Here is a 16,917-nt window from a genome sequence, read left to right on the forward strand (position 1 = left end):
CTCTTGACTGACTGTATTAGCTGCTTCGTTGGGGTGTGAAATGCAGTGACTTACGTTCAGCACGCAGCACTGGGCCTGGCACATGTTGAACTCCCAATTTCATACCATCGTTAATAATTCCCAGGTAGAGGGGAAACATAAAGAAACTGGTTTCGATTACTTCTTTGACTTGAAATACAGGATTGCCTACCTCATTGTAGTGAATGCCTTTCAATCTTTACACAAAGCTTCCTGGGATAGGATCTCCTTCTGAACATATTCCGAAAATCCCACATTCTGTCTGGAGAAAAGAGAGAAGAATCTACAGGTGTGCTTTTGAATGGAAAGGAGTCTTTGTGTCTAATATACATGAGCAATGGCTGAAGAATCCCCGGAAGGGACTTTCAAGGGGGACACAATAATACTTGTCTTCAGAGTTTTAAAGTTTTTTTAGTCTCCTTTGCTTACAGTGGGGAATTAGAGCCAGCAGGTTGAAGTCCCAAGGAAATAATTCTGGTTCAGTGGAAGGAAGTCTTTGCTAAACACTTATTTGGAGCTGTCGGTGAAAGGGACCCTCCTAGGAAGTGGGGAGGTAGCACTCAGACACTGGGACCCGCCCAACAGTTGGGCAGCTGTCTGTCAGGAAGGGGTTCGGCAGTGTGCTGGGGTCAAGTGTGAAGGCAGGCCGTTCTGTCAGTTTAGATAAATAACCTTAAAACCCTTCTAGGTGGAGACCATTTGGTCCATTGATTTCTTTGCCTTAGAATGTTCTACCCACTTGTGCTGAATGTTCCACCCACAGCCATTGCTGCCCTGTAGGTGTGGAATTCAGTAGACTTTGTCCCTTGGCTCAGATCCCCCCTTTCATTGTGCCTGTTAATACCGGTGATAACTAATGTTTATTCTTCAGTTACTATGTTTCAGGATCTGTACGAAGTGCTTTCTGTGCATTGCTCTTTAAGACTCCGTATGAGATGAGTATTATTTTAATTAAGGTGTAATTGACATATTACATTGTGTTAGTTTCAGGTGTACAACGAAAGGATCCGATGTTTGTATATATTGCAAAATGATCACCATAATAAGTCTAGTTAATGTCTGCCACCATACATAGTTATGAAATTTTTCTTCTTGTGATGAGAATGTTTAGGATTTACCTCTTAGCAACTTTCAAATATGCACTACAGTATTGTTAGCTATAGTCATTGTGCTGCACGTTATATCCTCATAACTTATTTATCTTATAACTGGAAATTTGTACCTTTTGACCCCTTCACCCATTTTGGCCACTCCCCACCACATGCCTCTGACAACTACCAATCTGTTCTCTGTATCTATGGGCTTGGTTTTCTTTAGGTTACACGTGTAAGTGATATCATAACGATATTTGTCTTTCTCTGTCTGGCTTAATTCACTTAGCATAATACCCCAAGGGCCATCCATATTGTCACAAATGGTAGAATTTCCTTCTTCTTTATGACTGAATAATATTCCATTGTGCGTGCGTTTTGTGTGTGTGTTTAAATTTCACATTAAAAAAAATCCACTCATCTGTAGATGGACACTTAGTTTGTTTCCATGTCTTGGCTATTGTGAATAATGCTGCAAAGAAGATGGGAGTGCAGATACCTCTTCCAGATGCTTTTTCCTTAGGATTTAATCCAGAAGTGGGATTGTTGTACCAATTTACATTCCCATCAACAGTGCACCAGTGTTCCCTTTCTCCACATCATTGCCAACACTTGTTATCTCTTGTCTTTTTTGTCTTTTTGATAATAGCCATTCTAACAGGTGTGAGGTGATATCTCTTTGTGGTTTTGATTTGCATTTCCCTGATGATTAGTGATGTTGAGCATCTTTTCATGTACCTGTTGACCATTTGTCTTCTTTGGAAAAACATCTATTCAAGTCCTTTGCCCATTTACAAATCAGATTCTTAGTCTTTTTGCTATTGAGCTGTGTGAGTTTCTTATTTTTTTTGATATTAACCCCTTATCTGGTATATAGTTTTCAAAGATTTTTCTCCCATTCCATAGGTTGCCTCTTCATTTTGTTGATCTTTTTTTTTTTTTTGCTGTGAAGAAGCTTTTTGTTTGATGCAGTCCCACTTATTTATTCTTGTGCTTTTGGTGTCTAGGCTGACCTTTTTGCCAGAGTGGTTGTAGAAATGATTCTTGGATAGAAGCTTAGATCTAAAAAACTCTGGGATCTCTGATAAACCTCATATCCCAATTCAGACTACTTATTGTATCTTTTGAATTAGCTCAGTCTTTTTTCAGCCAACTACTTATTTTCTTTGTTACTTTTTTAAAACCAGTTTTTTATCATGTTAAAATACATATAACATAAGATTGATCATTTTAAACTGTACAATTCAGTGGTAATAAGTACATTCACAGTGTTGTTCAAACATCACTACTGTCTAGTTCCAGATAGTGGTTCCACAGATAACTAGTTCCTCTATCTTTTTCATTACCCCAAACAATTCCTCTCGTAGTTATATACCCCAAAGAATTAAAAACGATATTCAAACAAAAACTCGTACGTGAATGTCGATAGCACCACTACTCACGATAACCAAAAGGTGTAAACAAATGTCCCTCAACAGATGAATGGATAAGCTTAATCTGTATATCCATAGAATGGAATAATATTCAGCCATAAAGGAGTGAAGTGCCGATACATGCTCCAGCATGGATGAACCTTGAAGACATGATGCTAAGTGAAAAAAGCCAGACCCAAAAGGCCACACACCATATGATTCCACTTATATGAATATGTTTATTACTTTTTTCATAACTCTAAACCCACTGTGATATTTTTCACATAGTACTTTTTATTTACATTGATTTACATTTTTAGAGATAAAATTTCACTATAGTTTCTTTCTAAGCAATGATATCTATGAAATAATGTGTCTGATATGCTAGTTCCACTTTCAAATATATATTAAAATAAACAAATTTAATCCTACAAATAAAGTTAACCCATGCACCATCGAAACGAATCTGTGTGCCACCTGAAACGTACACTTATGACATTTCACAAAACAGCCTTTTGGTTCCTCTTGGCAATCAGTTCCTTCTTGAATGTGATCCACACGGCTTTCAGACTCGAGCTGTCCAACATGGCAGCCAGTAGCCATATGTGGCTATTTAAATTTAAATTCATTAAAATAAAATAAAATGGAAAATTCAGTTCCTCGGTCACACTCTCCACATTTCAAGAGCTCAGTAGCCCTAGGTGACGAGCTGCTACCGTAACGGACATCACAGATGTATGAATTTCTATCCTTGGGAAAAGTCTATTGGATGGTGCTGTCTAGAATTGGCTTTCATTCTTCCCGTTGCACTAGGGAGGTGCCCCATCTCCCAGGTCCTGTGCGTAGGTCAACCTCTCACTCAGCATCCGCACTTCCCACCACTGTTCCTGGCTGACCATTCATTCCCCAGCCAGCTCTGAAACTGACCTACTTTTCCAGTGTCACCAGGGAGGGCTCGGTGCCAGACCACAACATGGGACCTCTTCCCGCTGGTCCCCTTCCTGCTTGCTGCGCGACCAGCTCTGGACGCCCTCCATCTTGCCTCTCTCTCTTTCCCCCTCTCTTGCTCATCCTACTGCTGTGAGGATCTCCTCCCACAGAGTGCTTTCCAGCTTTCCTGAAGGGCCCTGCTCTGCTTCAGACTCCATTTTGTTTTATTATTCAAGTGGGAGAAAATATCATCCCTCCTTTTCCCAGGCTTCTCTCTCCACTCCTTTCCCTGTCTACCTTTCTCTCCCTTCCCCCCCACTTTTCCTTCTTTCTAACTTCTCTTCCTTCTTTTTCTCCTTACTACTCTTTTGTTTCATCTTTTTCTTCTTCCTACTCTCCCCACAATTATTTCCCCATAGTTGTAAAATTAATCCTTTAAAGCGATGTGGTAAACAAATAGGAAGAGGAGTTATTAAAAAAAAGAGCTTTATTCTTTCTATTATTTATTTTAAAAACCCAGCCATCATTGATATAGCAGTTTTCTTTGCTCTTTAGGAAATAATTACATTATTTTCTTTCCCATCAAGAAAGCAATCTAGCAGTTATGGGAGAAGATAGGACTATCAGGGCAGGGCAGGATTATGGAGCTGAGTCTTCTGGGGGGCAGATTTCCACACCAGAAATCCACGGCAGGATGTGAAACATTATTACTGCTGAATTTACACAGGGCCTTCAAGTTTCATTATGAGACTGGGAAGCATTTAGACTGCTGTTTAGACCAGGACATACTTAACTCTGTCCTGATGGTTCTGAGGTGTCATCCAGCACCCCAGAACATTCTCTGTGCTGCTGAGGCCTCCAGCTCTGGCCAGATGAAAATCTGATCGTGTTCATTCAGCAAATGGTCACTGATCACCTCCCATACGCTGGACGCTGTGCTCAGGGTGCAGGGCGTGTGGCACCAACTCAGACAGGGCCCATGATCCCTGGGGGAGTTTACCCTCCAGCAAAGGAGATGATTTGTAAGTGTGTGAAAAACTCTGCAACAAGGTAGAAAGGGAGCTGCAGAGGAAGTGATGAGAGTTCCAAGGAGGGAGCTGAGGCTGGAAGCTCAGTGAACATTTTGGAAAGAGGTGAACTCTGTGCTCAGTTTTGGGGAGTCTGAGTATATGAATATTCAGGGGAGGAGAATCTTTGTATTCATTGAGACTTTTATGATATTAAATTATGGAAAACCAATTCTCTAAGTTAAAAAAACAAAACAAAAACAAAAGGATGTATTGGTCTTTTCTACTGGAAAGGCATATATGGGGTGTACGTCTTATCTGCCATATCTTGATCCAGGTGCAAATGATGTCTTCAAACCCCTCTCTCTCTCTCTTTCACTCTTTTTCCCTTTCTCTCTCATGTTTCTCTCTGTTATGGCTCACTGTTTCATCCCATTGAGATGGGAAAGAGCACATTTTAATAGGTGTGGGTTCACATACTTTTGTCACGGTATTTCCTTAAGTCAAGAGAGGCAGTATTCTCTCTAGCGGCAACAGAATATTCCCAGAGAAGGATTCTGATTGGATGAGGTTGAGTCATGTGCCCATCCCTGAACCAGTCACTGTGGCCAGTGATACTCCTATTGGCCAGGTAGGGGAAAATCTATCATCAAGAAATGGTCATAGCAAGAAACATCACCTTTAACTGTTTTCCCAGTGGAAGAAAATGTAGGAACAAATAGCCAAGAAGTGGGAAATCACAAGGACACCATAAGTGTTTGGGTCTGCTCCAATGTAAGGTATGTAAAGAGCAGTTTTAGAAAGTAAGGTTGAAAGTTAAAGTTGGCTAAGGAGCATGGATTTTAGCTTTGGACATTAGGGAGCCATTTCAAGCTTTGGAGCAGAGGTGTATATAATCAGAACTGAGGTTTAGGAACATTTACCTGGCAGGCAGGCTTCAAATGAGTGTAAGGGATGCTATACAGCGAGTCTAGAGACCGGGTAAGATCTTTTAACAGCCCAGGTAAAATGTATTATTTAAAGTATTTAGGTAGTAAGTAACAAATTAACTCTGACTAGCTCAATTAAACAAAAGGAGGTAATGAACGAGGAATGATAGAAAACACATTGGGACTTTACTGGGGTATCTTGAAAAATCGAAGTAAATATTAAGCAGCCAAGGTTTGGAAAGGTCAAAGGTGAGGCAACATTTACTGATGAAGGAAATTTACTGTCACCTTCGTCCCGATCAAATAATTTCTGGTCTCTGTCTCAACCATCACGTTTCAAATTCCAGAAAAGAGAATCTGATGGTTGCAGCTTGGGAGAGGTGCACTTCCCTCTCCCACCGGATCTATTTTTTATGGCCAAAGGAGAGGAGAAGAATAGATGTTCTGGTGTATATAGTGAGCGGGGGTGGGGGGGGGGTGAGTTGCTGCTTTTCCAAATAAGGGAACTTATTGTGTGTCAGTAAGCCACCTACAAAGGATGCAATCTTTTTTTTTTATTGGAGTGTAGTTGCTTTACAATGTTGTGTTAGTTTCTGCTGTACAGCAAAGTGAATCAGCCACACGTATACATATATCCCTTCTTCCTTGATTTCCTTCCCATTTAGGTCACCAAAGAGCAATGAGTAGAGTTCCCTGTGCTATACAGTCTGTTCTCAATAGTTATCTATTTTATACATAGTAGTGTATATATGTCAATCCCAATCTTCCAATCCATCCCACCCCTCCTTCCCCCCTTGGTATCCATACGTCTGTTCTCTATGTCTCTATTTCTGCTTTGCAAATAAGTTCATCTGTACCATTTTTTAAATTCCACATATATGTGTTAATATACGATACCTGTTTTTCTCTTTCTGACTTACTTCACTCTGTATGACAGTCTCTAGGTCCATCCACGTCTCTACAAATTACCCAATTACATTCCTTTTTATGGCTGAGTAATATTCCATTGTATATATGTACCACATCTTCTTTATCCATTCCTCTGTTGATGGACATTTCGGTTGCTTCCATGTCCTGGCTATTGTAAATAGTGCTGCTATGAACATAGGGGTGCATGTATCTTTTCGAATTATAGTTTTGTCTGAGTATATGCCCAGGAGAGGGATTTTTGGGTCATATGGTAGTTCTATTTTTAGTTTCTTAAGGAACCTCCATACTGTTCTCCACAGTAGCTGTATCAATTTACATTCCCACCAAGAGTGTAAGAGGGTTCCCTTTTCTCCACACCCTCTCCAGCATTTATTGTTTGTAGATGTTTTAATGACGGTCATTCTAACTGGTGTGAGGTGATACCTCATTGTAGTTTTGATTTGCATTTCTCTAATGATTAGTGATGTTGAGCATCTTTTCATGCGTTTGGTGGCCACCTGTATGTCTTCTCTGGAGAAATGTCTATTTAGGTCTTATGTGCATCTTTTGATTGGGTTGTTTATTTTTTTGTTATTGAGCTGCATGAGCTGTTTGTATATTTTGGAGATTAATCCCTTGTCAGTTGCTTCATTTGCAAATATTTGCTCCCATTCTGAGGGTTGTCTTTTCATCTTGTTTATGGTTTCCTTTGCTGTGCAAAAGCTTTTAAGTTCCATTAGGTCCAAGGGATGCAATCTTGTGAGCTATATGGGCATAGAAGGAAGCAGGGTTTTTGCTGGAGGAAGGAATATGAATATTCCTAAGTTTGAATTTAGAACAGAGAGTTCAAATGAGTGGTTAGTAGATATGCTACATTTCATTTACAGTATTATTTTAAAGTTAATTTACTGAATGCCTTTAGCTGGGGTTTTCATCATTCTCTATAATCTTGTATCTGGTCCGTTTCAGCCCTTGATGTTATCTGTCCTGTCTCATACCTGGAAAGATGAGAGTTTTTGATTCCTTCCAAGAGCTCAACTTGGTGTTTGCCCAGAAAAAAAGCAAGTAGAAATGGAGCAATGGAAGACTAATCAGTATTCTGATAGATTAGGTCCCCCTGCTAATGTTCCTATCACATCAGGGAATTTAGTTGCAAATATATTACCATTTATTGGAATTATTGTATAAAACCTGCTTTCTCCCTAAACTGTAAGTGACTTCAAGGGAAGGACCACAAGTTTTTTACTTACCATTTTATCTCCTGCATGTTGCTGGCATATAGTATAGGTACTCAATTAATATTTATTTGAATTGAGGATGTGTTTGATAAGAAATGAATTGGAGGCCTTTCGATAGATGTGCTTTTGAGGTGTTGCTTACTGGACCAAACTCTTAATTTATGGTCCATAACTTATGATCTTGGTTTTAGCACTGAATGTTCCATGCCCCGGGAAATCCCTCAGTTCTGGGAAAACTGAGATAGTTGTTCATACTACTTACAGATGTCAATCCTACCTCTTAGCCCTAGCACCGTAAAACTTCTCATTAACACTGTGTGGTTGTTACGTACTGAATGTTTGCATTCTCCCAAAATTCACATGCTAAAGCTCTAATTCCCAGTGTGATGTTATTTGGAGGTGAGGTCTTCAGGAAGTTGTTATGGTTAGTTGAGGTCGTGAGGGTAGGGCCCTCATGATGGAATTAGTGTCCTTAAAAAAGAGGAAGAGACTAGAGATCTGACTCTTTGGCCGTGTGAGAACAGAGCAAGATAGTGTGTAAACCAGGAAGAGAATCCTCACCAGGATTCAAATCTGCCCAGGCGTGACCTAGGACTTCCAGTCTCCAGAACTGTGACAAATAAGTGCCTGTTGTTTAAGTCACCCAATCTATGGTGTTTTGTAACAGCAGCCTGAGCAGACTAAGACAGTGGTGTTTTACCCCATTGACATAGGAGTGAGGTGAGACTCAGAGGAGTTGGATGATTTGCTTAAAGGCACAGCGCCAATAATGGAGGGTTTAAAACTCAACTCTAGCTTGCAAATCCCTAATCTGCTCTTCTCTCTACCTGACAATGTTCCTAGAGTTCAAAGTACTGAGTTATGTACTCTTGTCCTCAAGTACTTTGTAACCCGGCAGAGGTGATACCGTTGTGCAGGTTATGAATAACCAGGGGGGACCCCTTTGCATCGTATTCACTGCAGATTCGTGTTTTATTTTCACAGTTCCTCTGGCAGATGGTAGTATCAGGTTGTATTAGTCAGGGTTCTCCAGAGAAACAGAAGTAGTAAGATATTTATATAGAGAAAGACATTTACTATGAGAGATTGGCTCACATGACTATGGAGGCTGAGAAGCCCCACGATCTGCCATCTCCTGGGCCCCAGCCTTTCTCCTCTGCCTTCGTTACCTCTTCGGGTCCCCAGAGACCCACCGAGCACAGGTGAACACGCTCTGAACAGATAGAGAAAGTGGGGCTCATTGTCAGAGGGCTAGAGAATACGATAGAGACCTGAGACTTTTCCTTCCCTCAGTAAATATGTACTGAACAGCTTCTCTCTGCCAGGCACTGTTCCAGGTTCTGGAAAGGGGGGACAGCCGAGAACAAGATAGACAAATCCCCTCTTCTCATGGGGCCTAAGGTTCCAGGATGGGGGGATACCCAGTGATTCTTGGATAAAGTTGCACTTTGAACTGATTCACACCATCTCATTCTGCACATTTGGGGAAGGTAAGGAGTCACATCCATGTACATCTGCCTGTTTGAGATCCTGAATAATTTGATAGCATAGACACAGGTGATCCAGGGAGTTCATAGAAACTGCTTGTCATGTTGCCTACTTTTTTCCAGCTCTCTTGGAATAGATGCTCATTGCAGGGGATGAATCCATTGACCCCTGTGCCAGCCAGTTCCAAATGGTTAGGTGAGGCAGAGCCATTAGAGGTTCATGGTGATATGTTCAGTACTATTTTGATAGTGTTACAAAATACTATCCAGAATTTCAAGAATTTACACATCCCCCATCATGTTCCTGAAAAAACCACACATATAAGGAGCAAGAGATCCTGAGAACTGCTTTACTAATGGACACTCAGGCTGCCAATAATTCCTGATAAAGTGGAATTAGGGCATGCATCTTAGATCCTACTATAGATCCTGTTCCCACTGCAGACCTTTGGCCAAATGGGTCAAGCATGTTGTCTAGTGATGGGGTAGATAGAATGGTCACACTTACAGAGAAAGCTTTGCCCTAACTTACTCCATGTTTTAAACTTAGAAATTGTATTACAAAAGATAGTTGGTGGGGCATGTCCTCAGAAAGTCACCTTTGGCTCAGGTGTGCTCACCAAGCAGAGATGGGAAGCCCAGGAGTCATGAAGGGCAGGCTGGCACCTGGGTCAGCACTCTTGCACCATAGCCTGGTCCAGGGGTACCTGGGGCTCTGAGTAATCAGATTAGCTTGGGGTAGGGGCCTACAGGGTTCATTGCTTCCCTTGGAAAACTGGGATTAGCAGTCAAAATGATCCTCGAGCATCTAAGAGAAAGCCTTTTAATTTCAAATTTTAGAAGGAAAAAAGATAAATATGTGAAACCGCGACACCTACTACTACCCCCACTGTCATCGTTTACCAGACACCATTATGTGCCAACACTCTGCTGGTCACATTACATACCTCTCTCATTAAATGTCACCTAATGTGATCCCTATAATTACACAGAGATGTGGCTATCATAACTTGACTTTTACAGAAGAGGAAATGGATGCCCTGAGAATTTAGGAGACTTACTTGGGACTGGGAGCCACAGAACTGCATGCTAACCCAGGCTTTCTGATTCCTAAACTAAACAGTCGTCTTGCAGAATTGCTTCTCTACAGTTGTTGCACAGGAAATAAACGTTGAATGAGCAAGTTCCCAGCAACCTATGCCTGCTCATTCATTTGTTCGGTTATTCAACAAATACTTTTAAGCTTGTACTGCAGGACACTCTTTTAGGTGTTTTAGAATCGCAGTGATCAAAAGAAAGATCTCTGCCTTTTTGGAGCTTACCACTCCTGTTCTAATTTTTTTTAATTAGTATTGCTTAGCCAAGACAACTAACATTATTATTATCATTTTTTAATTGGCCACAATGGAATTTGAGAAAGAGTAAATACTCCCCTCTCTTTTTTTAACCCAGTTTTGTTTCTTTGTTTTGGGTTTTTTTTTCTTCTTCTTCTTTTTCATTATGCTGCAGTTTCTGAGTCCGTTTTGAATTATGCTGGCCTGGATTATGCAGATCTATGTGTTGGAGTTATTACATTTCTGTCCTGACATTTAAGTCTCAGCTCTTCGGTCATGCCTTTGGTAATCATTCAGGGGAAATGAGAAACCACCAATGAGTATATGAAGTTAAGAACCGGGGCAAAGAGGAAAGTACACTCATTAAGAGACTTGCTGAAAAGAAATGGTGTGAGGGCGTATTCGGGGAAGGTGTGGTGCAGGAGTTGGGAGTCGAAAAACCATGAGTTTGCTCTAAAGAGAGGATTTGTGCCCAAAAGGGAATGGTTAATGGAGGATGAGAGGGTGCTGAGAAACACATCAAAGTGGAAGGGATTTCAAACCACCAAGAGGAAGACGGAAAGCGCCAAACTATTTTGTAAAAATGAGAGTGTCTTGAGAACTGAAAAAGGGTAAAGAAAACAGTGACTCTGTTTCCAAAAACATGTAAATTAAATGACAAATGAAAAAAATGGTGACACTAAAGCAGTTTGAGGAGGCATTTAAGGGCTAGTGCGATTCAGGAAAAGGCCTGGGGAACATGAGAAATAGCAAAGCAGATGGAAAATTAACTGAAAATTGAGACACACTGAATGGGTTCTGGTGGCATTTATGAAACAGTAAGAGAATTATAGTCTGAAGGGAAATAGTGAATAATAATATGTCTAGAGAACATTGTGAATAATCAGATTTGGAAAGTTAAAGGAGACTTACGAGGCAAAAGAGAGAAAATAGAAATCTGGAGGAATGAGACACTTTAAGTAATAGTTGAAAGAGCTTATGCAGCCCATATATGGTTGGCCTTTGACAAAGAAGGATCCTGGCAATGAGTACCCAGAATGGCCGCAATAAGCCTGGCTTTAAAAGGATGAGGTTGCATTTGGGGTGGGATGTTAGGAAATATGAAAGGGTGGAAAAAAACAATACATGGAAACTTTATGTAAAGGTTAACTGCTATTTAAGCAACAGCTGTGTACCAGGCCTTGGGCCGGACATTTTATGTGCAGTATTGCTAATTCCACCCACACCCCTGGGAGTGCGGGATCTGTTAGGTTAAACCACATGAAACCATCATGGTTACTTCATACGGTTTAACCTGATCTGTTTTTACAAAGAAGGAAGTGGAAGCTCAGAGAATTTTAAATATATGACCCCAAGTGGCACAGCTGGGGAATAGCAGAGGCAGGCTTTGATCCCAACAATTGCTAGCAATAGCAATTCATTCTTTAATTCACTCTGCGCCTATCTATTTTAGCACCAGCCATGTGCCAGGCACTCTGTTCGGCACTAAAAATACAATAGAAAACAAGGCATAAGAGGTCCCTGCCTTCATGATGCACACCGTCCATCTGCTGGTTAAAAAAACAAGATGAAACACCAAAGATGGTCCAGGACAGCTGTCCAGTAGAAACATAATGTAGTCACTTATCATCTCAAATTATCTGGCCACACAGTGAACAAGTAAAAAGAAGATGAAATTAATTTTAATAATGTATCCTACTGTGACCACAGTGTCTAAATTTTTTCAACATTAAATGAATATAAAATTGTTTATGAGATCTTTTACACTATTTTTTCATACAAAGTCTTCCAAATCCAGTATGTCGTGCCCTTACGGCACATTTCTATTCAGACTAACCACACTTCAAGTACTCCATAGCCACCGGTTGGTGGTGGCTACCATGTTAGAGCAGATCTAGAAAGACCTTGATAATTCTGGCCCAATTTCTTTGCAGTCATAATATAGGGAAAACAGTCCACCTGTTTTTCCATGTTATTTCTGATCCCCGTACACCAGCATTTCACAGGGCACAAAATGCAAGCCGTAGAGAAATGTTTCTTTCACCTGGACTTCAGCTTCATACACGTGAGGCTGTAGATACCAAAGGAAATTTGTAGGCATGTGCATCACATAATTTACATATTTTCTGTTATGTATTTCACTGATTAAAACAACAACAACAACTTGACACTTTACCATCAATGGACGATAATAACACAGAAGTGGACCCTCTGCAAACCATCAGAGCCTCCGCCATGTCCACGTTTTGCCAGCATGTCTTCATGTGTTTATTGCTCCTGGTGGAAACATCGAAGATGTAATTCGAAGCTTAGCAGCAGCCAGAATTTCTGATATTTCATCTGGTCACTAAAAGTTTTGTAATCAATTTTCAAGAGATAAACAAAACAGTGATAAGATTTTACTGTTTAATACAAGTGTCCAGCAGGTGTTAATGGGGACCAAGCAGTGGGGTGTATAATGGTTTTTCCCTGGGTAAAGAATTCTGCTCTGGAGTAAGTTTAAGTGGGAAGAAAGCCTGTGGAAATACGGATCATCCTTCCTAGAAATTAGATGGGGGAATTGAAGGTAATGGGTACTTGCTCCCTGCCAACTTCATAATGAAATTACTGTTCAGCAAATATTCTTGTTAGAGGTTTTTTTTTTTTCTCCTTCCCAGGGGACTGAAGACTTTTAATGGGAAGGGAGGGAGTGAGGGAGGGAGGGAGGGAGGGAGGAAGGAAGGAAGGAAGGAAGGAAGGAAGGAAGGAAAGGAAGGAAGAAAGAAGGAAAGAAGAAAGGAAGGAAGAAAGAAGGAAAGAAAAGAAAGAAGGAAGGAAGAAGGGAAGGAGGGAGGGAAGGAAGGAAGGAAGGAAGAAAATAGACAATATTAACATAGAGTGTGTAGACTCATTGGTCCAGAATACTGATTTTTAAAGGAACACAGAATAATGTGGAGTGTGAGAATTTCCATATAGTCGTTTCCATATAATCTGAAGAAGATGGATTGCATCTAAATAATGTCCCTGCTAACTCCATCTGATTTCACTACAAAATGGGAGAAAAGGAAATGAGCAGGGGAAACAGAGATGGGGAATTAAAGAAGAGGGAGATTTAAGTAGATTCAGCTGGCATATCAGAAGAAGACTGGGTGCTCAACAGGGCATGCTAGCTCCTAGATTAAAATGGTGACCGTGACATCGGTTCACACCACATAACCCTGTGAATGGCTCTCCCCGGGCCAGGGGTCCAAGTCAAACCCAAAGCGTTCGTCCTCTGGTCTGCCGTTTCCAAACACATATCAAATTGGATATTTTCAAACCTCTTGCTAATGGACTAAATTTTTCAGTTTCACCCACATTTGGGGTGTTAGATTGACCCAATGTGAACTCTATTCACTTCAAATTATTGTATAATCAAAACTTGGCTTGAGAGCTTTTATTGGATTCAGTAAAAAACAACAAACAAACAAATTAAAACCCTCGATGAATCAGCAGGCCTAACTATGAGTCTTGGACTGCAGAGACAGAATGACTTGGTTACAGATTTCCTGCCAGCCCAGGTAAAGTCCACTGGTGGGCTTCGTCTGCAATTTTTATGCTGAAATGCCATGGACAGTGTTCCATCGTGACATTTCATGGGTCTTTGCCCTTGGCCTTGAAGTTTCCTCCATGCGGTGAATCACTCCTCTACTTAAAACCTTTTGTGATCCTCATGGCCATCTGCACAAAATCCAGACCTTTAGGTCCCTTATGATCTAGCTTAAGGGATGCTCTCCAGCCAAATCCCCCTGCCTGTCAGCTGTACTAAGCTATTTCCCCTAGCGTGTCACTTCCTTTGCTGCCTCTTCCTTGTTTAAGATGACTCCTCTGCTCTGAATGCTCTTCTCCACCTCTCCTCAACCCCTTTACTCTTGAAGATTCCCAGGAAGTCCTCCCTACGTTGCAGAGATTGCGTTAGGGACGCTTCCTCTACATTCTCATGACTTATACTTACTGTGGCCTTCTATGTACTGTCATCGTTTATGTGTCTATGTCACTGAATTGTGAGGATGTAAGAGGGGCCACAGGCACTGTGTTTTTTATTTCTGTGTTTATGGGACTCACCATAAGGCCTGACACACAATAGACATTCAGTAAATCGTTGTTGAATCGGCAAATTATCTTCCTAGGAAATGATCAGCGATGCCTCAGATGTGCCAAATAGAATCGTGATTACCCTTTGCTTCTTCTAGAATAGCAGTGTTTGATTTTTCTGTTTTTAAACAGTATTTTGTTAAAAATGAAAACTATCTGCAGAAAATTTGGAGAATACAAAGATACACAAAAGAAAATGGAAAGTACCTGGGATCCTTCCATGCATAGACAAACCCTATTTTTATCCTCTTTTCTGCTTGTTTAACATTAAATAGCAAGCATTATCTTCATGCCATTAACTTGTCTCAAAAACATGATTTTTTAAGGACTCAAAACAGTCCATTGAATGGATACACAAAAATGTTCTTTGCCTTTTCCCCAATTTCTTAACCTTGTCCTTGGAGACCTGATTCTTCCCCCATAGGACACAGTCAGGTCTTCTGCACTGTGGCTGTCCAGGGGCAGACATGTGATCAGTTAGGCCAATCTCTCTTTTTGGAATTATTTTTGTAATCTAGTCCTCTTCCTTAATATTTTACTTCTTTAGCTACTTTTGTTGTTAAAGGAATATAATGCAAAAAAATGCTATGACTTTGAGGTACCCTGTCTTTCTGGGGAGGTCTCTGAATGCTTCTAACCACCATACTGTATTTACTGAGTGTCTGCTAAGTGGTGTGTTTTCTTGGACGTCTTTAACATCATATTTTTCTCATGCTGCAAGGAGATGTGAACCCCTGAGAAGCCTCCCTCCCAAATCCTGGGAAATGAGCTCTGTCTTGCTCTGCATCAGAGCCGAGTGTGACTACAGGCGAGGTGGTTTGAGGCGGGGGTGTGGGAGGTAGAGATAAGAGTATTGTAAAGAGACAGACATCACTTGTGACAAAGACAACTGCACAGTTGTTGTATAGGGCAGACATCGAGGAGCCATCCTTGACACCTCTCTCTCCACCACCCTCATGTCTAACCCATCACTGAATACCTGCTCAGTATTTCTCCACTTGTGTTGCTGCTCCTACTCTTCCTTCTCCTCCTCTTTTGGGGCCACAACGGGACCAAAGCCAACACCATCTCTCACCTGAATAATAAGAGCACTGTGACCCGCCCCCCTCTACCTACTGTGGTCCCCTGCAAACCTATTCTGTACATAACATTTAAGTCATATTATACTGATACAAGAAAAGTCTGATTATATCACCTCCTTGATTAAAGTCTTCAATGTCTTTCTATTGTTTTAAAATGAAGATAAAACTCCTTAACATGGCCTGAAAAGCTTTGCACTGTCTGCCCCTATTTACCTTCTCACTCACACCACACCCCCCATTTCCCTGTCTCTCTCTGCTTTGGCCTCACTGGTTTGCACTCAGCCCTTCATAAACACTACCACAGGACCTTTGTACATGCTGTCCCCTTTGCCTGGAATGTGCTTACATCTTTTCTGATCTAGTTAATGCTGAGTCATCCTTCAGGTCAAGCTGCACTTCCTTATAGAAGCCTTGCCTGACCCCTGTTTCACTTTCACATAGCACACCCTGCCCCCTCTATGGTAGCACTTTTCATAGTTCAGTGATTAACCAATTAATACCTGTCCTCTCCCTTAGACTATAAGCTTTAAGAGGACAGAGATCATGTCTGTTTCTTCTTTATTGCCAACCAACTAGCTGAGTCCTGACATGTAGCAAATATTTGATAAATATTAGTTGAATGAATAATGAATGAATGGGATATCATTTCTTTGACGTTGTATACCATGTGGTTTATGAGCAAGCAGTTTCCTTTAGGGAAGCTTGTTAAAACATGCTTTCAGATCCTCCTGTAAGAAGATCATTTGAACAGAAGTTCAATGTTCTATAGTCTGGCAGGACAAATATGTTCTATCCCCTGTGCTTTCTGCAATAAATTACTAATGCCTGTACAGGATTGGGGATTCTGGGATTGATTACAGGCTCATGAAAAAGAATGCATGGAAGTTAGCAGAGCCTGTGTGGGTACTGATGCTTCCACAGATAAGAGGCTCCTTCTGATGAGTTTACACCTTCTCAGTTTTATGCTGATGGTGGCATCCACTTATTTGTTTGAAACCTCTTTAATTCTTCCCTAAACATTTGTTTTTCTCTTCCTCTCTCTAGATTTATGGTCAATGTGACATGGGATGGCAAAGACTTGTCCTTCACTGAGGAAGGCTATCAGGTGCACCCCAGGCTGGTGGTCATCGTGCTGAACAAGGACCGCGAATGGGAAAAGGTGAGCATCCTCCTGTGTGCCGAATACAGGGGAGGCAGGACAGGTGTGGGCAGCAAGGGAGCTCAAAGTACTCCTTTTCCCAAAGTATTTCCCTCTGAGCAGCTCCACATGTCATTCCATGACCCTTGATGGAACAAGGCAGACAGATACTGTAAAGTGGAGGTGCTTTCCCTGGGTGAACTGTGGCAGTTGTGTGCTGTTCGTTGTG

General features: G+C 41.1%; 1 protein-coding gene across 2 annotated transcripts in view; it reads left to right on the forward strand.

Annotated features, from left to right (window-relative positions):
- GRIN2A (glutamate ionotropic receptor NMDA type subunit 2A) overlaps nt 1-16,917 on the forward strand; it is a 375,899-nt gene that overhangs the window by 234,767 nt on the left and 124,215 nt on the right. For both annotated transcript variants that reach the window (XM_030883795.2, XM_060284168.1), the window contains exon 5: nt 16,595-16,709. In XM_030883795.2, the coding sequence (XP_030739655.1) occupies nt 16,595-16,709 (115 nt within the window). The remainder of the gene's footprint in view (nt 1-16,594; nt 16,710-16,917) is intronic.

Source organism: Globicephala melas, chromosome 15 (genome assembly GCF_963455315.2).
Source record: "Globicephala melas chromosome 15, mGloMel1.2, whole genome shotgun sequence".
Classification (NCBI taxonomy): domain Eukaryota; kingdom Metazoa; phylum Chordata; class Mammalia; order Artiodactyla; family Delphinidae; genus Globicephala; species Globicephala melas.